The 23032-nt window shown below is 58.2% G+C and overlaps 3 protein-coding genes across 7 annotated transcripts; 1 reads left to right on the forward strand and 2 right to left on the reverse strand.

The window, feature by feature from the left end:
• Window positions 1–749: 749 nt before the first annotated feature.
• On the reverse strand, window positions 750–4544 carry MRPL20 (mitochondrial ribosomal protein L20). Its single transcript, XM_032863140.1, has 4 exons — window positions 4413–4544; window positions 4184–4294; window positions 2345–2422; window positions 750–1151 (listed from the first exon to the last, which is right to left on the reverse strand). Exons 1-4 carry the CDS (start codon window positions 4497–4499, stop codon window positions 978–980), a joined length of 450 nt encoding a protein of 149 aa, XP_032719031.1. The 5' UTR covers window positions 4500–4544; the 3' UTR covers window positions 750–977.
• A 5333-nt stretch (window positions 4545–9877) lies between these two features.
• ANKRD65 (ankyrin repeat domain 65) lies at window positions 9878–15901 on the reverse strand. 4 transcript variants are annotated; one of them, XM_032863141.1, is made up of 6 exons: window positions 15797–15901; window positions 15240–15556; window positions 14127–14205; window positions 11783–12021; window positions 11146–11677; window positions 9878–10705 (listed from the first exon to the last, which is right to left on the reverse strand). In XM_032863141.1, exons 3-6 carry the CDS (start codon window positions 14199–14201, stop codon window positions 10001–10003), a joined length of 1551 nt encoding a protein of 516 aa, XP_032719032.1. In that variant the 5' UTR covers window positions 14202–14205; window positions 15240–15556; window positions 15797–15901; the 3' UTR covers window positions 9878–10000. The 4 variants fall into 4 exon arrangements, 3 of the variants coding, with proteins under 3 accessions (XP_032719032.1, XP_032719034.1, XP_032719035.1); XM_032863143.1 differs by lacking the exons at window positions 15240–15556; window positions 15797–15901 and having other exon boundaries at window positions 14127–14240; XM_032863144.1 differs by lacking the exons at window positions 14127–14205; window positions 15240–15556; window positions 15797–15901 and adding an exon at window positions 12119–12265.
• On the forward strand, window positions 15585–22659 carry TMEM88B (transmembrane protein 88B). 2 transcript variants are annotated; one of them, XM_032863146.1, is made up of 2 exons: window positions 15585–16204; window positions 17203–17532. In XM_032863146.1, the coding sequence occupies exons 1-2, from the start codon at window positions 15929–15931 to the stop codon at window positions 17461–17463; spliced, it is 537 nt and encodes a 178-aa protein (XP_032719037.1). In that variant the 5' UTR covers window positions 15585–15928; the 3' UTR covers window positions 17464–17532. The 2 variants fall into 2 exon arrangements, with proteins under 2 accessions (XP_032719037.1, XP_032719038.1); XM_032863147.1 differs by lacking the exon at window positions 17203–17532 and adding an exon at window positions 22428–22659 and having other exon boundaries at window positions 15898–16204.
• The last annotated feature ends 373 nt before the right edge of the window (window positions 22660–23032 follow it).

The raw sequence follows: 23032 nt of genomic DNA on the forward strand, positions 1-23032 counted from the left end.
TTGGTGAGAGTACCCGGGCATGCTGGGCCCAACTACAGACCCAGTGGTAGCAGGAAGCAAGAGACCAGAGCTGGCCAAGAGGGGAACAGAGCCAAGCTGGAGGGAGCTCAATGTACATGCAAGAGAAGCTGAGGGTAGAAACAGCTCACCCTGGACCTGAGCAGGGGATGGACACCCCAGCAAGGCAGTAGGCAGAGACGGACGGACATAAGGGAGGCAGAGTTAGAGCTGCTGTGAATGAGCATGTTGGGAAATCCTGGGCTTGTTTCTGTACTTAATGAAGTAGAGTATCTGGAGAAAGGACCCAAAACCCTTGCGTGCAGATCTCCCCCCCGGGTGATGTGATGATCACCTAGCTTGTGAGCATAAAGGTGGGACTGGAACCAGCACAGACACCCAGCCTGCTGCTCTTACTGGCCTCAGCAGTGAGGCAGAAAGCAGAGAAATTGAAACTGGGACTCAGAGTGGCCCGAGAGCTCAGCACCCAGGTCCCTGCTGTAGCGTGGAGAACCAGGGGAGGGCTAGAAGGGTAGAAAAATTAAGTCAGGCATAGGCAGGGCCAGTGTGGGGTTGGGAGGCTTGGGTTCTGGACAGGCTACCAGCACAGCCCTGAAGGGGGAGCCAAGGTCAAAGTTCAGCGATCTGGCTCCTGCTCTCCCAGCTGACCCCTCACCCTGGCAGTCTCCCACCCCCACCCCCACAGGGCACCCAGGGCATGTGTGCTTATGCCAGAGAACACAATTCAAAGCTCTGAATACCACACGAACTTTATTTGTATAATTTGTATGATTTCTAGATCTGTCGCAGTGAGGGGAAAAAAGGGGCTCTTACACCTATTATTAAAATGTAAATTAGTAATTGGTGATAAAACACACTGGTGACAAATAATTCTTAGCCCCTATTTTAATTACTGTGATGGGAAAAGAAAACTTCCTAAGACGCTCGGCTGCAAAGGGCAGACAGTGTTGGAGTCCCCCTCAGTGATACTGCACCACTCTGGAAAATATGCCTTCAGGTTCTTTGCCATCCCCCAGGGCAGCAGCAAATCCTTCTTGTCGCCTTGTTTTGGCCAAAGCAGCCAAAGATTTAAAAGTCTTTGGTTCATAGATGGCTAGATCTGCAAGTACTTTTCTGTTGAGCTCCACCTGGCACTGGGAAGAAAATCAGAGCCTGTGTCAGCATCAGAAATGTCTTTCAGTGAAAGGCAGCAAGACTGAATGCAGCTAAGAGTCCTATGCTTTGAGTCAGCCAGAAGCCTCTCCTCTGCTGAGCACCCACTCCAGGGCAGTCTCTGCCCTCCCGGGACACATGGGCTCTCTGGGGAGGTGGAGAGCCTGTGGCAAATGTATCCAAGCAGGATGCTGAAGGTAAACGTGGACAAGGGGAAGGCATCCTGCAGGAGGTGATATCCCATGAGCAAGGATGCCAACATCTGGTCCTGGTAGACCCTAAGAACCTTGTTAGGGTCAACGATCGATCATCAGTCACCCCGAAAGAACTAGGACTGCTGGCCTGGGGAAACCTTTAAGGCAGCTTCAAAGAGGAAATCACAATCCCCCTTGAAGAAACAACAAAATGAGACACATAAGTATGTGATATGCCGGCAGAGGAGTAAAGAACAAAAGTGGGTATTCTTGATTCCCACAAGGGAACGGCACCAGATCAGCTAACAAGTAAAACTACATGTGACTTCCAAAAACAGACGAACGTGAAAAGCAAAAAGTAGGATGAGCCTGCGTGTGAACTGTAACTGTGCAAGGGTGGTTCCTGCTCTACCACCTGGGGCAAGGTCCACTCTGAGCCTCGAGCTCATCAGTACAATGACGAAGTCATGCATGAGGATACTTGCAAAGTACCGAAGACAGGATGTGGGACAGGCTAGAAGCACAACACCCACTCCCCTTTTTAAGAAAAAATTTAAATATAAGAGGGATTAGCGTAAACACCAGATTCAACAATTAACCAAAATGTTGTGACACATGCTTAATCTCTCCTGTCCAAGATAGTCCCCCTGCTGAGTTTCAACTTCATCTGCTACCTCATCAGAAATCTTTCAGTGCAAAACTTTGAAATTACACTTTAAAGGTCCAGCCAAGTTTTCTGCCCCTTTTCTCTTGATGGGAAAACACAAGGGCTCATGTCCTGGTATCGCTGCCCTATTTCCAATTCTGCTACCAGCGAGGCAAAGGCAAAGCAATTGCAGTGGGTCCCTGAACCTGCCACAGCTCCACCTTGAGAACGTGCCAAGGAGCCAACACTCCACAGCCTGTTGTACTGGACCGTGTCAGCTGGATCACTTTCTGTAGATTTCAACATCTCAACAAGACCACATCCTAAACCGTACCTTAATTAAATTGACAATGAATGCTGGGTATTTCAGTCCATGTTCCTGGGAGGCAGCTGTAATTCGATTAATCCAGAGCTGAAATAAGAAAACATTGAGATGCTTAAGAACTAGTTGTGCATTATGTCCACACCTCCCAGCAAAGGTTCTGAGTCAAGTAAAAGTCAAACACTTTTTGCAAAAGTAAATAGAACAGTCGTGATTTCTCTTCACACACACTAGCCTGTGGTACAGTTAGCAAAGGTTGATGCCCTTCATTCACATGCCTGCTTCCTTCTAAATAAAGAGGAAAATCACATACCTTAAAGCATTTCTTAGACCCTGAGAATACAAAAGTGGGCAAAAGACTCAGAGTTCAGTGCAGAAAGGATCCATGTGGATGAATTACAACAGCCACTGAGATCAGTGCAACCAGGTGGGGATGAAAAACTTGAGGTGGAAGCTTTGCAGAGATGGAGGTAAACACAGTCTGGAGGAAAGAGCAGGACTGGAGGGGAGGGGAGGGGAAGCATCATGAGATCCTTCCTGGCAAGGAGTAGGAGGGTAAGTTCCAGGCACAGCAACAGGTCTGGAAACTGCACAGAAATCAAGAGTAATCTGGGAGGGTAAGTCAGAGTGACAGATCTAGTCTGTTAAACATGGGGGTGCATTATGGGGCGCCTGATTGGCTCAGCTGGTAGAGCGTGCAACTCTGGAGCTTGTGCGTTCAAACCTCACACTGTACAGATTACTTTAAAAAATAAAAATTATGCTTTGGATTCTTAAATCATTATTTTCTCAATCTTAAGACAGTACTCAAGTCCGTTTTCTCCTTTCAGTGGTTCTAAACTTTGAACACGCACGAGAATTAGGAGTTTGTTAAAACAGATTTCTAGCCGCGCCCCACCCCGCCGAGTTTCTGACTCAGTAGTGGGCCTGAGAATCGGCATTGCTAAGGCGCTCTCACATGAGGCCGCAGCTGTACGGCGACCCCAGCCCACCCTGAGGTCCTCTGCTCCCTCCCAACAGCAGCAAACGCATGTGTGCTGTTGGACACTGCCCACAGGTCGTCCCATGCACTGGTGAACTGACCAGACCCAGCGTCGCAGGAAGCTGCACCAGGATAACATTCTGAGTGAATGAAAGGCTTGAAGAACAGCGCTGGGATGCAGAGGTCACTCCTGCACACGAGACCACTGTGCACAGGGATAGTTTCTCATGCTGTGACCCTGGTCAGCAGGTACTGAGGCATTTCTGACTTTAAAGGGTCAAAACTACGCGCCTGGGTGGCTCAGTGGGTTAAGCATCTGTCTTCCACTCAGGTCGTGACCCCAGGGTCCTGGGATCAGTCCCACACCGAGCTCCCTGCTCAGTGGAGAGCCTGCTTCCCCCTCCCCCTCTACCTACTGCTCCCCCCTGCTGTACTCTCTCTTGTCAAATAAATAAAATATTTTTAAAAGGGGGGTCAGAATTATCCCCTCTTCCTCATTCGTTCAGCCAGTATTTACAAAATGTCACTGACGAAGGCCAGCGGTTACAGACGAGGTCTCGGCACCCGAGTCCGGCTGGGGTCGCTTTCGTTAAGGGTGTGCACGGCCACCCCAGGGCCTTCCGCGGAGAGCAGGGCGGTGGGAGCAGGGGCGCTGGCGAGGAGCTGTCACACCGGCCCAGGAGAGAGCCCGGCTAGCCCAGACTCCGCGGAGCAGGCAGAACTGGCGGCGGCTTCGGACGTGAAGTGAGAGAGGGAGGACCAGGGGAACCGAGGGCGGTACCAGACGGAGAAGCCATCCCCTGCGATGGGGGCCGGAGCGGTCGGGACCCGGGGAAAGGGATGGGGTGGGAGCGGCCGTCCGCGCTTACTGTCCTCATGTTCCTCTTCTTCAGTCTTCGCGCTTTTGTGCATTTCACAAACGCTCTGGTCACCGCTCGCACCGCCAGCCGGTAGCACCGGTTCTTCCTTCCGCGGAAGTGCTGGGTCGAGAACGGGAAAGGAGGGTGGTCAGCGCGACCCGCAGGCTCCGCGCCCCATCTGCGGGCTCCGGGCCGGGGGAAGACGCGGTGGGACGCGGGGCGTGCGCGGCCCACTCACCCGCGCATGCCGCAGCACCTCCTGTACCCGCCAGTAGCGGTCAGTGAGCCGGCTCCGCAGCCAGAGCTGCGCGGTGAGGAACACCATGGCGCCCGCGAGCCGGCGGCTCTGCCCAGCCGCGCATGCGCCGTGCCGCCCCGCCTCCAGCGGAAGCGGCGGCGGCGCCCGAGTGCCTCCGGGTCAGCGGCCCGGCGGGGACTTCCGGGGTGAAGGGCGTTCTGGGGCGGGGTTCCTTGCGCGGCTGGCCCGAGGTTTGGGGGCTCGGCGGGCTGCGACGGAGCGCCCTCCCCCTGCGCCGGCGGCTGGCTGCGCCTGCGGGGCCGGGGCTCGCAGTCTGGAGAGAGGAGCGGTCTGGAGCGGTGGGTACGGTGAGGAAGATGGACGCTAACGGTCCTGCTCGTCCGGGACGCGCAGAGCGGGCGGGTGCGCCGACGGAAGCCGGCGGGAGGCGGGGTCCGCTGGGCGGGGCGCGGGGTCCGCTGGGCGGGGCGCGGGGTCCGCTGGCGGGGGGCGGAGAGGGCGGGGGGCGCGGGGTCCGCGGGGGGGGGGGGGGGGGGGTAGGGGGCGCGGCCGCCAGTGGGCGCGGGGTCCCGGCGGGGCAGAGGTTCTGCGGCTGCGCTGAGGCTGCCTGAGCGTGTGAAGGTGCCGAACGCCCTCGAACTGTGCACTTGAAAATGGTCAGGACGCGTGCTCGCTTCCGCAGCACTTACCGTAAAACGGAATCTCTCAGATGGTGAGTTTTGTGTTTTACCACCTTACCGCTGTATTACCGTTAAAATGAAAAATAACGAAGTCGGGGGCAGAATGGGAGGGGGCAATTTCTTTTAACTTTTTAAATGACAGAAAAGTTGCAAGACTACTTCGTGGAACTCCCCATGCACTTTACCCAAAAGCACCAACGGTCTACATTTTTTAAACATTGTTTTTTAAAGATTATGTTTCTTTATTTGACAGGGAGGGCACAGGCTGGGGGAACTGCAGGCAGAGGGAGAAGCAGGCTCCCCGCTGAGCAGAGAGTCCGATGCGGGTCTCGATGCGGGTCTCGATTCCAGGACCCTGAGATCATGACCTGAGCCAAAGGCAGAGGCTTCACCCACTGAGCCACCCAGGCGCCCCCAATCCTCATTTTTTCTTTACTGATCCCAGCATTCTTGAAGAGTACAGGTTAGTTATTTTGTAGGGTGTCTGAATTTGAATCTGATGTTTCCTCATTAGAGTCTGGTTGTACGTTTTTGGCAGAATACTACGGAAATTATACTGTGTCTTTGTCGATGCATAGTATCCAGCCGGATGGCAACCTGTCCCAACTTGGGTGCTTTCAGCTTTGACCACTTGACTCAAGGTTTTGTTTACCAGGGTTCTCCACCCTTTTTATGCTTGTAAGTAGTATCTCGTAGAGAAATACTTTGTAACTCATTAAGAGTTTCCTGTAAGCAGACCCTGAGATGGAGGTAGGAGCGCAGAGGTGTCTTGTTGAGAGGGAGGAAGCAGGCGCACCAGGGTGGCTCAGTCGGCTGAGCGTCTCCCTTCGGCTCAGGTGGTGATCTCTGGGTCCAGGGATGGAGCTCGGCAGGGAGATTGCTTCTCCCTCTTCCTCTGCCCTCCCCCTGCTTGTGGTCTAGATGCTCTCAGTGTCAAGTAAATAAAATCTTTTAAAAAAAAGGGAGAGGAATCCGGATCAGACAGGGAGGGCCTCAGATAGGATGCAGGTCAGACAACTTGTCAACTCACAGAGTCGTTGTGAGCAAACATTGCTATTAGGATGCCTTGTGTTGGGCGGAAATGGGAGACCCCAGTAACTTTGCATGCTCAGCCTGTGTCAGGGGCCACCAGGAGAAGTATACAGTCCACCGAGAGGTGCTGTGGTGGACGTGAACCGGAATGACGAGCGCATTCTGGAACGGGTGAGCAGCACCCCTCCAGGGCCACCACACTTTGAGACAACATACATTTCCTATTTCTTGGCAAATCTGTATTCATTCATTGATTTTCTAACCCCATCATTCTTCCCATACTTCCTGGCATTCTACCTGAAGAAGAGCTTTCTCTTTTGGGGGGCACAATTTTAAATAGTGTTAGCGCATGCACTGCGGGTGGTGGTGAGTGAAGGAAGTGACCGAGGCACAGGCTGGTATCTATGGGGGTAGAGCAGCAGACAGAGGAGTCGGCCAGTGCAAAGGACTAGTGGCAGGAGTACACCTGGTGTGGTCAGGAACAGGAAAACAGCCAGTGTGGTGGGAGTGAGGTGGATGAGCGTCCCGTGGGCCGCTGAACCTCAGAGATGGGCGGGTACATGCTGCATTCAGGCTTCCTCGCTGCGTGGTGGCTTCAGGGCCGTCATTCCCTACACCGTGGCTAAAGGGCAAGGTGATACCGGTGCCTTATGCCTTCTTGGCTCACCCTGGAGAGCCACACAGCATCATTTCAGCAGCGCAGATAGTCACAAAAGTTCACTCAAGGGGCGCCTGGGTGGCTCAGTGGGTTAAAGCCTCTGCCTTCGACTCAGGTCATGATCCCAGGGTCCTGGGATCGAGCCCCACATCGGGCTCTCTGCTCCGCAGGGAACCTGCTTCCTCCTCTCTCTCTGCCTGCCTCTCTGCCTACTTGTGATCTTTGTCTGTCAAATAAATAAATAAAATCTTAAAAAAAAAAAAGTTCACTCAGTGTCAAGGGACAGAGACACGGACTCCAGTTCTAGGTAGGAGTGTTAACATTACAAATAAAACTGCCACGGGCGCCCCCGCAGCTCAGCGGTAAAGCCTCTGCCTTCTGTTTGGGTCATGATCTCAGGGTCCTGGGATCTACGGTCTCTCAGCTCAGCAGGGAGCTTGCTCCTTCCCCACTTCTCTCTCTCTGCCTACTTGTGATCTCTCTCTGTCAAGTAAATAAATAAAATCTTTTTAAAAATTTTTTAAAAATAAGAGAATTGCAATCCAGGACAAGCCAGCTTCTCCAACACCAGGAGAACAACCAAGGGAGGATTTTTATAAAGAAAACAAGGGGTGGGAGGGCTGTTGCAAACAAACAGTCCCCTGGAGTAAACTGAGAGTTTGAAATACAGTGGCTTCTTATTGGCTAAATTGTGGCTGTCTTCTTTTATTAAAGATTTTTTATTTACTTGAGAGAGAGGTCACAGCGGGGGTGGGGACGGTTAGGGGGACAAGTAGGCTTCCCAGTGAGCAGGGACCCGGATGTGGAGCTCCATCCCAGGACCCTGGGATCATGACCTGAGCCCAAGGCAGAGGCTTCACCAGCGGAACCACCCAGGTGCCCCTCCCTTCGGCAGGGCTGTGAAAGTCTCTCACTGGCTAAATTATGGCTGTCTCCCATTGGACAGCCTCTCATTGTCTAGGTTGTAACAGTCCCCCCATTGGCTGGGCTGTTGCTGGGCAGACGAGGAAAGCCTCTCTTCCTCCTGCTGGGGGTAGTGGAAGTAACACCCACTTGCAGAGTCCCTCTTCTTGTTGGGTCAGCAGTTGGTGAGTGGGGGGGCCGGAGGGCGTCCTCTCTCCTGAGCCTCCCAGCTACATTTTAGTGAGGCTTTCTGTTACTAATTTTCTTTTTCTTTTTTTAAGATTTTATTTATTTGACAGAGATCACAAGTAGGCAGAGAGGCAGGCAGAGAGAGGGGGGAAAACAGGCTCCCCGCTGAGCAGAGAGCCCGATGCAGGACTCGATCCCAGGACCCTGGGATCATGACCTGAGCTGAAGGCAGAGGCTTTTAACCCACTGAGCCACCCCGGCGCCCCTCTGTTGCTAATTTTCACAGGAGGCACAAGGAGATCCCACGGTAGAACATGTGAGCTGGGTGAGGTCACTGGGGCATCTGAGCAATACAATATCCCACATTTGGTTTTTGCTTTCACGAAAGGAGGAGTCAGTGGGGACATTTGGAGTGGGAAAGTAGCACCACCAACTTTTTAAATGAGCTGCTAGCTGCTGTTTAGGGAAGACTGTGGGGAGGCCAGGGCTCAGGCAAGGAGACCAGTTGGGCTGGGAGCTGGCTGGGCTGTGGCAACATTATGTTCCATGTGCAACCGATGGTGGTGTGGGCCATAGCAGACCCAGTGGAGGAGGTGAGAGGCACTTGGGTGCTGGGTGTGCCTTGAAAGTAGAGCCCATGGGTTATGCTGGCCAGCTCGGTGTAGGGCCATCCTGCACCTCTGGAGACCATTCTCAGTGAGGATCCCAAAGATGTCATTCCAGCCCTCACCTTTTCCCTCTTGTCTCCTATGGGTCTGCTCTCCCCATGGAGTAAAAGGTCTATCACCGACACCCCCAACTCAGGTCTAGGTCTCACTAGGAGTCACTGTTATCCCCTCGTACCTCCCCTCCCATGTCCAGCCCGTCAACAAGTCCAAGGGACTCTGCCCACAGAATCAGCCTGATTGTGCCTGTTTATCCCAACCCCTGCTACTGAGGTGCCACCATCTCACTGGCTTCCCTGTACCTCCTTTCCTCGGGAGCAATCCGCTGTGTATTTGGCCAGTTCCAAGCAGATCAGACCATGTCACATTCACACAAACTCCTTCAAGGCTTCCTGTTACCCTGGGTGTAAATCCAAGCATTTCCATGGCCTGTGGGCCAAGGTGCTAATTTGGCACAACTCGTTTGGCTCCCTGCTCAGTGGGGAGCCTGCTTCTCCTTCTGCCTCTCTCTCTCTCTGTCTCTCATGAATAAATAAATAAAATCTTTTTTAAAAAAATTTGGCAGAACTCGCACTTTTGAAAAATGAAATCCATTCTGTAAAGCTGTTCTCTCAGAAAAACTATAGTTTTAAATTAAATATGGTGATGATTTTCTATGAGGATCCGGAGGTGGGTCGTCAGAAACAACCGTTCATCTGTTTCAGTTGTGCCACAGGAGTTTTAACTTACAGAGATGGCTGAGTAATGACAGGGAGAGGCTGACATCATTGAAGAACATTCTTTACTACCTGCATTTCCTGCGAGGAGAGGATGTGCTATGCAGAGAGGCACCAGTGTCCTCTGGAGCCAGAAGCAAGAAGGAGCAAAAAGCTTGGGCCAGAGCCTCTTTTGGGGTCCCACAGGGAAGACAAGGCAGAGCAAGGGAAACAGTTTGCCTTGGCTTGTCTGAGAATCCCAGTGGTCCTTGTTGCATAGTGCCTGTCCCTGTTGTCTGGTACCTGATCTTAGATAATTTAGGATGGGGGGTGTATCACCCGGGTTTGTGAGAGGGAAGACAGCAGTTCTGAGAGCGGGCCCTGGATCACAGGGGTGATGTGAACAACTGTGCCCATTAGTTCAGCCCTGTGATAAAGAGATGCCAACAGGGCACCTGGGGGACTCAGTGGGTTGAGCAACCGCCTTCGGCAGTCATGATCCTGGATATCTGGAATGGGGTCCCGCATCGGGCTCCCTGCTTGGCAGGGAGTGTGCTTCTCTCTCTAACCCTCTCCCATCTATGCTCTTTCTCTCTCTCAAGTAAATCTTTCTTTAAAAAAATGGGTGCCAACAGGCAAATACCAGATATAATGAAGGAAACACAGTAAGAACGTCCCCATGTCACAGCGAGAACAGCTGAGGGTGACAACCCCATGGTGGACACAGGAGACTGTCAGGTTTCAGTCAAATCTGTTGCCACGACTCAGTCTCTACTAAAGCAGAGTGTGGAGGAGGCTGCAGCTGCAGGGGAGACGTGATCCCAGGGGGCTGCGGAGCAGTCCCAGGTCCATTAGCGGAGCTCAAGTCACTGCCCCCCTTCTCTTCTGGGAACCCCTCTGCTGTCCTCCCCTCAGGGAGGCAGGCAGGCTCGGTCCAGAAGAGAGGAACTGGTGCACACCGAAGACTCTGGGAGCCGGAAGACTTCTGTCCAGCTGGGGGCCTCTGGGGCTCTGTGCCCCTCCCACTCCTGCTCTCTGCAAAGGGTGGGCAGTGCCTGGGGCAGGCTCCCTCGGACAGCAGGTCCTGGACCACTTCACCCCATCGTGTCCTCAGGGTGGGGCTAGCCCCTCGGCTCAGCAAAAGCTCTGCAGTGGGGCCGTGGCCATGCTCCAGGGCAAGGTGAAGGGGGGTCTTGTGGAGCCATCCAGCAGCATTGACCTGCGCTCCCCTGTCTAGGAGGTGGCTGGCGACCTCTGCGTGGCCTCCCCGAGCAGCGTGGTGTAGGGGTGTGAGGCCCAGCAAGTCGCGAGCATCCACTTCTGCTCCCCAGGCTGCTAGCAGCTGGACAGCGGGCAGGTGTCCCCCGGCAGCAGCCCTGTGGAGTGCAGAGCGACTGTGCCTGTCCTTGAGGCTGGGGTCTGCCCCGTGGTCAAGCAGCACCTCCATGTCCTAGAAGAGGGAAGGAGAGGGCAGATGCTGGCCCTGACCCACATCTCATCTGGCCTCTCCCACCCAACAGCCGCTTTCTCATTGCTGCTTCCCCGTTGGGTGACGATGGGCCTGCACCTCTGCAGTCCTGGAGGGCTCCTAGATGGAGGAGGGCTCCTCCTCCATCCTACAAAGTCCAAGACTAAGCAGCCCGCGGCCTCCCTTCCGGCTGCCTGGGGGCCTGCTGGACTCCAGGACAGCCCTGGTGCTCGCTCCGTATTTGTTGCTGCCAGTCACCAGGAGGAAGTCCGAATGCCGGGCCAGGCATCCTCACCGGCCTCCCAAGAGAGGTTACAAATGGCAAGGCCGCTCTCAGACCCCCGACAGCCGCCCGCCCTCCCTCCCGTCCAGCTCCACCCGGCGGAGGAGCCCGCCCTCCCCGCAGCCAGGCCGAGCCGTACCTGCCTGCGGCCCAGGCTCGCCGCTACGCCGAGCGCTGCGGTCCCCACAACGTCCCGGGCGTCCACCCGGGCCCCGCGCGCCAGGAGGAGGCGGAGCGCAGCCGTGCGCCCCGCCGCGGCCGCCACGGTCAGGGCCCCGTCCAGGCTCGCGCCCTCCGCCGCCAGCAGCTCCAGCACCGGCAGCCGGCCGCCCGCCGCCGCCCAGTGCGCCGCCGTCCAGCCGCGCGCGTCCGCCGCCGCGGGGCCGGGTCCCGACGCGTCCAGCAGGCGCCCCGCCAGCAGAGTGCGGCCCAGCGCCGCGGCCCAGTGCAGCGGCGTGAGGCCGGCCCCCGAGAGCGCCGCCGCGGGGGCCCCGCGCCGCAGAAGGAGCTCGGCCACCCGCGAGTGCCCGTGCCAGGCGGCCTCGTGGAGAGGTGTGCGCCCGGCTCGGTCGGCAGCTGCCACCGCCGCCCCGCGCCGCAGCAGGAGACGCACCAGGGGCACGTGGCCGCGCAGCACGGCCAGGTGGAGCGGGGTCCTGCCCGTGTGGTCCCTGTGGGCAGCCAGGGGGGCACGCACGGGGGCAGAGGCGCGGGTGGAAGGGCCCTTGCCGCCCTGCCCAGAGAAGGGACCCCTGCCAACCCCGCCCGGGGCTCACCTCTCCTCCACACTGGCCCCTTGACGCAGTAGCTTTGTTGCCAGGCCGAGATGACCCCACCACACGGCTTGCAGCAGGCGCCCCCCGGCTTGCGGAGCCCTGGGACCTTCTGTCCTGGCTCCCAGGGCCTCCTCGGAGCCCTCGGAGCCCTCGGAGCCCAGCTCCACCCACCGAAGTTCCTGGGCAGCCCCTGCCTCTGTCACATCTTGCTCCCCTGGCTGGGAGCTCCTGGAGTCCATCTGTGAAGAACAGGAATCCCTCATGGTTACTGGAGGCCACTTGCCATCCCCAGCCCATGTGTCCCCAGCCCATCATCTCCCCAGGGGACCAGACTACCACTTAGCCTTCTGAAGGGTTTAACTCCCCGTTTCCCCTCCAGGGGGTCCACCCTGGGCTCTGTCCTCCAGTTGGGGTCCTCTCCACGCGGTTCCCAGGCAAGCCACGGCCTGGTAGCCCTCTCATGACACTCCTTCTGAAAGTGTGGAGGTGCGCTGCCCGCTTCCAGAAACTGGGAGGCTGAGTCTGCAGCTGTAGGTGGGGATACACTGTGGTCTCCTGGGCCTGCCTATGGGTCGCTTCTCTGCACTGTTTACGCAGCCACTTAAGGAGACACACCCTGTGGGCTGGCAGCAGCCCCTGCCCCAGCACCTTTCCTCCCCTGCCAACTGCCAGGGCTCTTGGTTCGGCCTCCCTCCAGGGAGACAAAGGCCAGGCAGGCCGAAACAGGCCCACAGCCTTTGCTGTGCCATGACTTGCCCCAGAGAGGCACCCACGTGCCTCCCTCGGGTCCCTCCCTCAGGCCCTGCTCCTCCCCCCACTCCTGTCTCTGCTGGCTAAGACCACCTCTGTGGCTAGAGCTTGGCTTCTCTCCTGATTCCAGGCTGGGGAAAAGAACAGGGTAAGTGGGGCCCCTCCCCCCACACAGAGGCCACGCCAGGATAGAAGACTGACCACGGACACCGAGCAGCCTGGATGACACTGTGGGGAGTAGGTAGCCCCTTGAGGGCAGGTTGAGGCAACTCAGCAGAGGCTGTGAAAGGGGCAGAGCCCTGCCTGGACACTAGGAGGAGGGAGTCAGACAAAGGATTTTTAGGAGAGTCAAGTCCAGAGGATGGGAAGCGGCGCTTCAGGAGAGGGCCCGAGTAAGGCCTCCAGGACTTGTCACCTCAATTCAGGGGCCCTGACTCGGAGACTACCTTATCATCCCCAGTCCCTGGGTAAGGCCACCTGTCCAGACCCCGGACAGGAGAGGGCGGTATAGCCTAGCTGCCTCTTGTGACTGTCCACTGGGAAGCAACATGGCTTGGGGCGGGGGATCGTGTCTTTCCCAGCCCCCTGAGTCCCCAATCGCTGCACACACTCCCAGAAATGAGGTGTCCTCAAGGCCCTGCCTTGCCACACCCCAGGCCCAGCTCCTGCTCTAGAGTGGCAGCAGAACACTGACATTTCCCCACCCCCACCCTGAGAGCAGCCTTTCCAGGTGCCAGATCCAAAGGGTGGATCTCTGGCAAGGGGCTGAGTGGCCCCATCTCACCCCCCAAGCCACATGGACTCTATCCCGTGAGCCTCAGTCACTCTGTTCAAATGGCGCCTCCCCGGGGTGCCTGGGTGGCTAAGTCAGCTGGGCGCCCGCCTTCAGGTCATAGTTTACCACTTAAGCAGCCAGAAAAATCAAGAGATCAAAGCTGTCTGTTCCCTGCTTCCCTTGACAAATGTCAGGGGGTGAGGGGGTGAGCTGGAGGGGTGGGGGGACAGGGGGGCTCTTGCCAAAAAGCTGCATCCATGTTTCGCTGACCCCTGGGAGCCTGGTGGAAAATCTCACACCCCCCTAAGAGCCAGGGAAGCCTAGAACCTGCCCTTTCTGCAGGCGGACATCCACGGGAGCCAGCTGCATGGCCGGTCCTCCCACCTCCTGCCACAGCCCAGAGCCCTGCCTTTCACTCAGGTATGGATTCACGCAGGCCTGCCGGGGCCCCCACACAGAGCTGTTCCCTACAAAGCAGAGGCCACGCTGGCCTCCTTTACCACTGGGTCCACAGAGCCTAGAGCAGTCATGGCCCACTGCGGGAGCTCGGCGAGTGTCTGCTCCGTGACTGAACGAATGCAAGAGGGATGTGAGCAGAGGCGGGAGCTTGTGAGAAGCAGGCTGGGACCCTCTCCACCCGAACTCTGCGTCTGAACGTTATCATTTGCACCGTTTTCTACCCTAAATTATTTGTATCTGAATAAGCAAACAGCTAGCATAAGATCTGGATACGTGTGTACTTGGGAAAATAATCCAGTTGCGCGCGCGTGTGTGTCGGGCAACAGGGCTTGGCGTGGGCTGCAGGGAGCCTCCGCTCACCTCCTCACCGGGGCCTGCCTTAGGCTTCATGCCTTCGCCCCGACGTGCACGACCGCTGCCATCCACCATCCACATGTGTCTGCAGGGAACTCACGTGCTGGAAAGTGTCAGAGGAAAAGTTGGATAGCAATAGAGCCCATGGCGGAGAAGGCGTGAGAGGGAGCCATTAGCTGATGCCCTCCAGTTTGTTCATTCAGCTCGCACGCAGGCAAGCTGCTCCCAAGTGTCAGCTAGTTAGGTCAGCGCTGTTTAAAGTGGCCACGTGATGGGGCGCCTGGGTGGCTCAGTGGGTGAAAGCCTCTGCCTTCAGCTCAGGTCGTGATCCCAGGGTGGGCTCTCTGCTCAGCAGGGAGCCTGCTTCCCCTCCTCTCTCTGCCTACTTGTGATCTCTGTCTGTCAAATAAATAAATCTTAAAAAAAATAAAATAAAATGCTGCCTGCTACCTTGTCTGAGGAAAGCAGCTGCATTCTTGGGACCGACTGGGAAGCAAGGGCTTTTGGTGAATGCACTCAACGTGGCATCCATGCTTTCTCCAGCCTCCTACCTCCAGGTCCGGGGTCTGAACTGCGGCCCACATCCCATGTCCGTCTGTCCTGCCCACTTCTCCAGCTTCATGGGGGCATTTTTGCAACTTGGGAGTTTTTTTCCGTAATCTGGTCCTTAGCAGCTTTTAGTAAAGCCTAGGACCGACCTCTCTGACTTTGCCTCCATTTCAAAGGTGTGCCTTTCTAGTTGGCTGAAGTTTTTGCAGACTTCTCGGTTAGTCCTATACTCTCTCTCTGACAAGATACAAAGCATGCTGCTTCACCTGGTGTAAAGGCCTCTGGGACGCCTGCGTGGCTCAGTCCTCAGTGTCTGCTTCCACCTTCAGGTCATGATCCTGGGGTCTTGGTAAAGAGCTGGTTTTCCTGCCCAGCCGCAAGACGGTTTCTCCCCCCTACCAACTCTGCTTCTGTTGCCCTCTTGTCAAATAAAATCTTAAACAAAAAAATAAAATAAAATGCTGCGTGCTATGTAAGAAAAACCTAATGTCTGTTGGGAGTTAAGAGCATTTCAGTGATATTTGGGGAAATAAGTTGGGGTTTACAGAAGGTCAGGGAAGGCTTTCTCACCTGTTGAAATAATGGAATGCATGCTCTCTCTGTCTTCAGGATGGATGAGACTCCAACACAAAGGATGCTTGTATTTGTAGCCTCTGTTATTGAGCACCTACTGTATGCTGGGTCCTCCACTAAGCGGTTCATGTGCATTGCTCACGTGGCCTCTCAGCAGCCCCACATTCTAGGCACCCAGTGTTGCCCCTGTTTTACTGAGGCTGAGGGAGGCCAGGCTTGGGATGAGAGCACCAGCAGGGACGAAGGCTGGGAAGTGTGGTGTGTGGCCACCTCAATACAGCAGCCGCTGATGGGGCCGTTGTCAGAGTCACGACCTATGAAATGAAGTCGTTGTGTGGGGGAGCTGGAAGCTGGGAGAGGGCGGGCCTGGGAGGGAGGAGGGCCCCAGGGCCAGGACAGCTGTGCAAGCCCTGACCAGAACACACAGGAGCTGGCTGGGGACACTAGCCAGGGCTGGAGCTGCAATTGCCTGGCAGAGAGAGGCCCAGCCTGGCAGCAGGGGAAACTGAGGCAGTGGTGTGGCCCTGGAGACTGATGGTTAGAGTTGGGCCTACCTGGGCCAGGGCGCTGTCCTCCATCTGGGTCCACCATGGTTGCTGGGCTCTGGGTGGGAGTCTGACCTGGGCACCCAGGTCCTGCCATCTGACTACTGCTGGGAACCCCCCAGGCCTGCTGCCTGGGAAAGCATGAGTGAACAGGAGAAGGAGACGGAGGAGGATGAGGGAGGGGGCACTTCTGACTCGGCACCCATGCTGCCAGGAAGACTTCCTGACTGCCAGGCCTCAGCCCTGATGTCCCCAGGATGGGTAGGCCTGGCTGTCCACGGCTTGGGGACCCTGTTGCTGCCTGGCCAAGCCCTGGCGGGGCTCCTGCTGCAGCTGCTGCTGCCTTCGACAGTGTTCCTGCTCGTGCTGCTGCCCTCGGCTGCCATCGTTTACCTGGGATTCCTGTGCCACTCGAGGGTGAGCTAAGCCCTCCATGGGCAGGGTGGGGGCTGGCTGGGGCCCCCAGGACTTGGGGGGGGCCCTGGGCTGTAGGTGAATCTTGCCCTTTCAGCATGGACCCCTTGTCCCAGAGACACATGTGCCCCTCCCTGGAAAGCCCCTTCTTCTGCCAGGCACCCCCCCCCACCCAGAAGCCACAGAAAAAGGGCTTTTGTTTGTCACTGGAGCGGACAGCTCCCTCCCTTTGGGAGGCCCCTAGCCTTGTACCAAGGGCCACCAGGGCCTGGACAGCTGGGCATGGTGGGAAGAGGAGGGGGGTTCCAGAAAGAGAAGGTGAAGATATGGCCAAAGCTCTGCAGGGCACCGCCCCTACCCGTCCCCACAGCTACTAGGAGACCCTTCCTGCCCTGGGCTGGATTTCCCCGTGTGGAATGGGCTATGGCTTGGTCTAAGGAAGGGGCAAGCATGTAGGTAGCCATGCCCTGGGTCCTTCTTCTGTAGGCATAGGGCGGGCGGGTGGGGCAGGGGGATGAAGACGGGGCCGCGGGAGGGACGGTGGTGCCTTCTGGGGAGAGACACGGGGAGGAGCTCGAGGTCCGATGCCCACCTGGGGAAGGGCCCCGGGGAAGCAGAGACGGGAGGAAAGCCGCGATGAGACAACCGGGGAACAAGTTTCTGAGCCTCCCCTCAAGGGTCTCCTACTCGGGGCATTTGCCGCTTGGGCCCCGGACCTCCCGTTCATGACTCAAAAATGCCTGGCCCCAGGCGGCTCCAGCCACCCCCCTCCGCCAGGCCTCAGAACCGCGCCCAGGCCCCAGCCCTCGGGTCCGCACTGACCCCGCGCCCCGCCTGGTCCGCCTGCTCCCGCCCCCGGTCCCTTACCAGGCCCCGCCTCGGCCCCGCCCCCGGGCCGCAGTCCCGCCCCGTCCGTCCTCCGGGCCCCGCCCCCAGGCCTCGCGGGGCCACCTGCTGCCCCGCCACTCCCCGCCCCGCCCGACCGCTCGCCTCGCCCGCAGGTTCACCCGGCTCCCCGCCCCGCGTGCCGCGCGCTCCTCTCGGACAGGGGCTCCGCGGCGCTCATCGTCCTCGGCTTCCTCTCGCTGCCTCCGCTGCTCGTGCTTGCCTCGGCCGCCCGCGCCCGCCTGGCTCGGCGCCTCCGCGCGCTGCTGCCGCCCGCAGCCTGGAGCCCTGGAGCCCGCCGCCGCGCTGGGCGCCGCGACCGTGGGCGAGTGGGACGCCACCCCGACGGCGACGAGCCGCTCTGCGCCTGGGTGTGAGCCCTGGAGGCCTCTCCGGGGCCGAGACTCCCGAGGCCGGGAAGGGCCCCCGGCCTCCGCCCCGGCCCGCCCCGGCCCGCCCCGTGAGAGAGCCCGGGCCTGCGCGCTCGAGGCGTGCGTCCGGGTGCCCGCCTGGAGACCCGCGGGGCTCCGTGCGCAGCGCGTGGGGCGGCCGCGAGGTGGCGCCAGACGCGCCCGAGCGGAGGCCGCGCTTCCGACGGCCGCCCCGCGCCGCCCCGCGCCGCCCCGCGCCGTCCCGCTCCGCCCCGCCCCGCGGGCCGCTGCGCCGCGGAAACGCCCGCGGCGGTGTGTCCAGGCGGGCCTCCCGCTCGCTCGCTGTTTCCGACTCCCGGACTCTGTCCTGCGCTCCGGCCAGTTTCTTCGTCTTCCAAATTTCCCTAGTTGCTGGGTGAAGTCTAATCTGCCAATTAACACGGTCACTTAATTTTGTTCTTTCATTAGCGTATCTAGAGGTTAATTCTTGTTCAAATCTCGTCATTTGTGACGGTCTCTTCACGCACGTTCAGTTTTTAGGTTCCAGTTTTGCTTCCAGATTCCATGTGGGAGCAGTTCCCGCATGGTTACTTTGTAACACCTGACGGCCAGGATGTCTTACTCTCTCGGGGCGGGGGGGTCCAAATCCGTTATTTGTTGTTTCGATGAGGCTCACTGATGGTGTATTGTTTCTTTGAGCGGTGGCTCCTTTCCCCTGTCCACCGCACCTGTGAACATCCTGGGGACACGTCGCTCCGGGAAGGAGTCCCTCTGCGAGGCGGCCCTACCTGGGCCCTGCTCGGTCCTGTGCGGGCTTCGGTAATGGCAGGTGCGCGTCGCCGTCCTTGTGTCGCGGGCCTCCCTGCTATGCCACCTGTTTCCTTTCATCTTCCCGCGTTTGTTTGTTTATTTATGTATTCTTAGTGCTTTTAATTTGGGGGGAGCCTCGAAGATATTTACTTATTTGTAAGCCCAGCAGTATATTAAAAATCTATTTCTCGGGGCACTTGACTGGCTCAAGTCAGCAGCGCGTGTGACTCTTTGTGTGTGTGTGTTTAGAGCTTCTGACTCTTGGTCTCAGGGTTGTGAGTTCATGCCCCACGTTGGATGTACAGATTTTTTTTTTTATAAAGGCATTTGCTTTTATTTATTTGTTTAAAGATTTCATTTATTTGAGAGAAAGAGAGAACAAGAGAGCACAAGGCGGAGGGAGGCGCCCGCTTCCTGCTAGCAGAGAGCAGCCTGACACAGCCCATCCTAGGACCTGAGCCAAAGGCAGATACTTAACCGACTGAGCCACCCAGGCGCCCCCAGATTACTTAAAAAAAAAGCAAACCAAAAATGTGTTTCTTGTAATTTGTCCAGAATCTAGGGGTAGCCGAAAGGCCTCTTCAAGGATCTAGCATCCTGGGCGCCTGGGTGGCTCAGTGGGTTGGGCCGCTGCCTTCCGCTCGGGTCATGATCTCAGGGTCCTGGGATCGAGTCCCGCGTCGGGCTCTCTGCTTGGCAGGGAGCCTGCTTCCCTCTCTCTCTCTCTCTGCCTGCCTCTCCATCTACTTGTGATCTCTCTCTGTCAAATAAATAAATAAAATCTTTAAAAAAAAAAAAGGATCTAGCATCCTCTGTTGCCGGCAAGGCTCTGTGTGTGAGCAGCAGGGTCAGGACTCAGATGTGCCTGAAGATCGGGGCTCCGGGTTCAGGCTCATTCTGTGGCCTCGGGCAGAGCGCAGTGTGTGGCCGGCTCAGATCCCACAGGAGTTCTTGGGGTTTTCCAATTGTCTGCGCCCAGTCAGACAGGAGCCTGGCCTGCTGCCCAGCGCCCAAGGCTAGCTTCCCCTAGTCTGAAGTCGCCTTCCTTCCCCTCCTGCCCGAGGCTGGGCAGGCTCTGGCCAGGCTTCGGAGATGAGGGCCCTCCTGAGGATCCTCCTGGCCCCAGTGTCATCAAAACAACAGCTGGGCCTGGTTGGGGGGAGGCCTTGGTGGGGAACTCAGCTGCCAAAGCCTCAAGGGTTCCTAAGGTGTGTCCCAACTTCCCAGGCCGGCCCCAGGGGCCCTGCATGGCCTCCAGCTGACCCCAGGGATGAGCTGCCTCAGCCCCAGCTCTGCCCCCACCCACTCACAAAAGGAGCACCTGCGAGGGGGGTGGGTGAGTGGGGAGTAACAGAAGGGGCCGAGTGGTCTGCTTTTAGAGGGTCGGTTGGGAAAGCCAAGGGCTGAGGCACTGGATTACTGCTGGGGCAGGCACAGATCTCTATTTTGGGCAACAAATGCTTTTTTCCCAGGTGCCCAGGCCCCTGACCTGTAAGTGTACCTGGTCATGGGGGTCTCCACAGTGCGTGGGTGTGTGTATGTGTGTGCACTGCATGTTTGTGTAGATGTGCACGTATCCGTCTGTCTGCTTCCCAAACACCCCAGGCAGAGTCATCGTTCCAACCCTACGGATGGGGAGATGAGCCTCTGTCAGCTTCCTTGACCTGCCCCAGGTCATTTATTCATTCAGAGTGTTTCCTGCGATGGGCGCTCAGGTGTCACCCTCAGACCCTGGGGGCAGCTAGCCGGGCTCTGGGAGATTAGGCCAGTTCATTCCCTCTGAGGGCTGAGTTCCTCCCTCCTGCCCCCTGGGCCCCACCCTGACCTCTGTGGAGCCCCCCACCAAAGTGTTGGTACTGGTCTGTCCCTCCCCAGTCTCTATTTACGAATCCAAACTGGACTGGACTGTACCTGGGGCTGGGGCTGGGTTTGGTGATCAGCTCCCTGTGGCAGACGTTTCCAGCAGAGGGAACCAAAGCTGGGGTCCCACCTCAGGAGGGGCCCAATATTCAGGTCTCTACAGGCCAGAAACGTAGGAGTCTGGATGCCGGCCTTCCTCTCTGCCCCCTCTCACCCCCAGCCGGGCCTCCTTACTGTTCTGACACACCGGTCAGCTGCCTCCCTAGGGTCTCAGCACTTCTGCAGCTCGTGCCCACCCGGTCTGACATGGCCCCACCCTTGTCAGGGAAAATAAGTAGACATGCATCCTGGCAGGCACACACCTGCTTGTCCCCCATCCAGCTTGGCAGCCCTTGGAGGACAGGTCTCCGTGTCCCCAGAGCAGAATATGGCATTGGCGGGTCCTTGCAGAGACCTGATGGGATGAAGGCAGGCAGGGTGGTACCCGCCCCTTGCCCAGGCTGCCCGCTCTGCTGTTGCCAGCTCTGCGACCACAGAGGGCAGGCCTGGGCTCCTGGGCCATGAGAGGACAGACCTCCAGACCCTTGGATGCTGGCATGTCCCTGACCATAAACAGGCAAGTGGAGTCAGACAAGGGTGGGTGTGGCAGCTGGGCGGGGGGCCGAAGGGACCTCTGGGCCCTGCTGCTCTGGCCCCCCTCCCTTTGCCCCCCTTCCTGTTGTCGGGTGGGTTCTGAAGGCCTCTGGCTTGTCCCACACCCTGCCTCAGGACCACAGCAGCCCCTGTTCCTGTTTCGGTGCCCCCAGTGTGTGCATATGTGAGGTACAAACATGTAAAAAACAGGCACAGGGCACCCCACTGGGTAGGGTGGGGACACACACTGCTCTGCCCCTCAGGCCCAGAGTGCCCTCGGGCTGGGGTCAGAGGCCCCGGGAGCTGCCCTTTTCCCTAGGGTCAACATGACCACAGTGAGCTGGGGACAAAGGGCCCTTCTTCTCTGCAGAGGCCTGGACTGTGTGGAGGAGGAGTGTTCCCGTGGACCCTGTGGGGGCAGGGCCTGCAGAGAGCCGTGTCCCCAGGGTTCACAGAAGCCCCTCCACCTGCCTGTGCAGCAGCGGGTGGGGTGGGCCAGCACCAGGAAGTGATGCTCTGGGGCTCTCAGCCGGGCGGGGGGGTGGGGGGCGGCAAGGCAGGGGCTGGGTGAGCCTAGGGGAGGGAGGAGGTTTCCGGATAATTATATTTGTGCTTCCTCTGGCGTCTGCCTCAAGCCCAGCCCTGACCCCGACTATAACACTCCTGGCTGACCCCCATGCTCCCTGGGAACCTTCCCTCTGCCTGAGTCTCCTGTGGGGAAGTGCAGGGTGCTGGAATGAGACTTGCCTTGATGCAGCAGGAAAGCCTCAGGGCCTAGCAGGGGCTGGGACTAAAGCTGGCCACACTGCGGGGGTGGGGGAGCCCTCCCAGGGGTCAGGTGAGAGGTCAGCTCCATGCGAGCAGCAGGGATGACAGAGCAGAGCGGAGGAAGAATGTACCAGGGCTGGTGGCCAGCTCAGCCAAGTCTGGGCAGAGGCCCTAGGCAGACCAGTCCGAAGACTGGGCCTCTCATCCCTTCTCCGTCTCACGGAGAGGCCGGAGGGAGGAGGGCAGCTGCTTCCTCGAGGGCCTGAGTCATGGCCAAGAAGACCCGCTCAGTTTTTCCAGAAGGGACGGAAACTTCCCTGTTGTCCCGGCAGCACAGGCCGAAGTGGGGCTGGGGCCTGCCTGCTACACGGGGAGTTGGGGGCCAAGCTGGGGAGCTCCAGCCTTGCCCCAGGGCGGTCCGCCATGGCCCAGGACCCGCCCCTGGCCGGGGGTGCCCAGTGAGACAGAGGATGAACCAAGAAGTGTTTGCTCACATTTACCTGGGTGGTTCCACCCCAGGGTCCCCAGGGTCGGCTCTGGGTGGGAGCCCCAGCCTCCAGCTGCTTCTGCTTGGCCATGGCCTCGACTCATTGTCCCCAGCGGCAGCAGCGGTCCCGGTCAGCCTGTGTGCTTTGGGGCCGGGGGCCAAACAAGGCCCCCCTGGGAGGCACACCCTGGACTTCAAGGGCCCAAGCCTATTGCGCACCCCCCCCCCCCAACGATAGGGCCCAGGCAGAAGCACCAGGCCGTTTCTGGTCCCAGCGGAGGCCTGAGGTCTGTGGAGCTGAGCCAGCACTGCCGTGCCAAGACTCCCTTCGAGGGGGTGGAAGCGGCGGGGACACAGTTCCCGCTTGTTCCGGCCGGATCCTCCAGCCCAGCTGAGCCACTTCCTTTTTTAGGCAAAGCTGGAGCTCCAGCCCGTCCCACACAGTGTCTCACCTGCCATAAAGGGAGGAAGGAACACCACTGAGTCCCATGTCCGTGCTGCTGAGCACCCTCCTGGGGAGGGGGGAAGGGAGGGGACATCCTGGCAGAGACACCCCTGCCACCTCGCACCGGGGGACCTGTGCCCGCCCAGCTCCACAGAGTAGTGGCTGGGAGAAGCCAGTGGTCTTCGTAGTGACAGACCTTGGGGCGCCTGGGTGGCTCAGTGGGTTAAGCATCTGCCTTCTGCTCAGGTCATGATCCCAGGGTCCTGGGATGGAGCCCCACATCGGGCTCCCTGCTCAGCAAGAAGCCTGCTTCTCTCTCTCCCACTTACCCTGCTTGTGTTCCCTCTCTGGTTGTCTCTGTGTCAAATAAATAAAATCTTAAAAAAAAAAAAAAAAAGAAAGAAAAGAAGAAATAGTGAGAGACCTCATCTGGACCCTCAGCTCCTGCCCAAGCAGAGGCCACCTGCCCTAGGGCCTGAGCGGCCTCAGGATGCTGACTACCGAACCGTCAGCCACCCCTGGTGCTAATGGGTCCCTTCAGAGGGCTTGGGGGCCTGCCTTTGGTCCTGGAG

The sequence above is a fragment of the Lontra canadensis genome, unplaced genomic scaffold (genome assembly GCF_010015895.1).
Source record: "Lontra canadensis isolate GAN:19392208 unplaced genomic scaffold, GSC_riverotter_1.0 scaffold25, whole genome shotgun sequence".
In the NCBI taxonomy this organism is placed as follows: Eukaryota; Metazoa; Chordata; class Mammalia; order Carnivora; family Mustelidae; genus Lontra; species Lontra canadensis.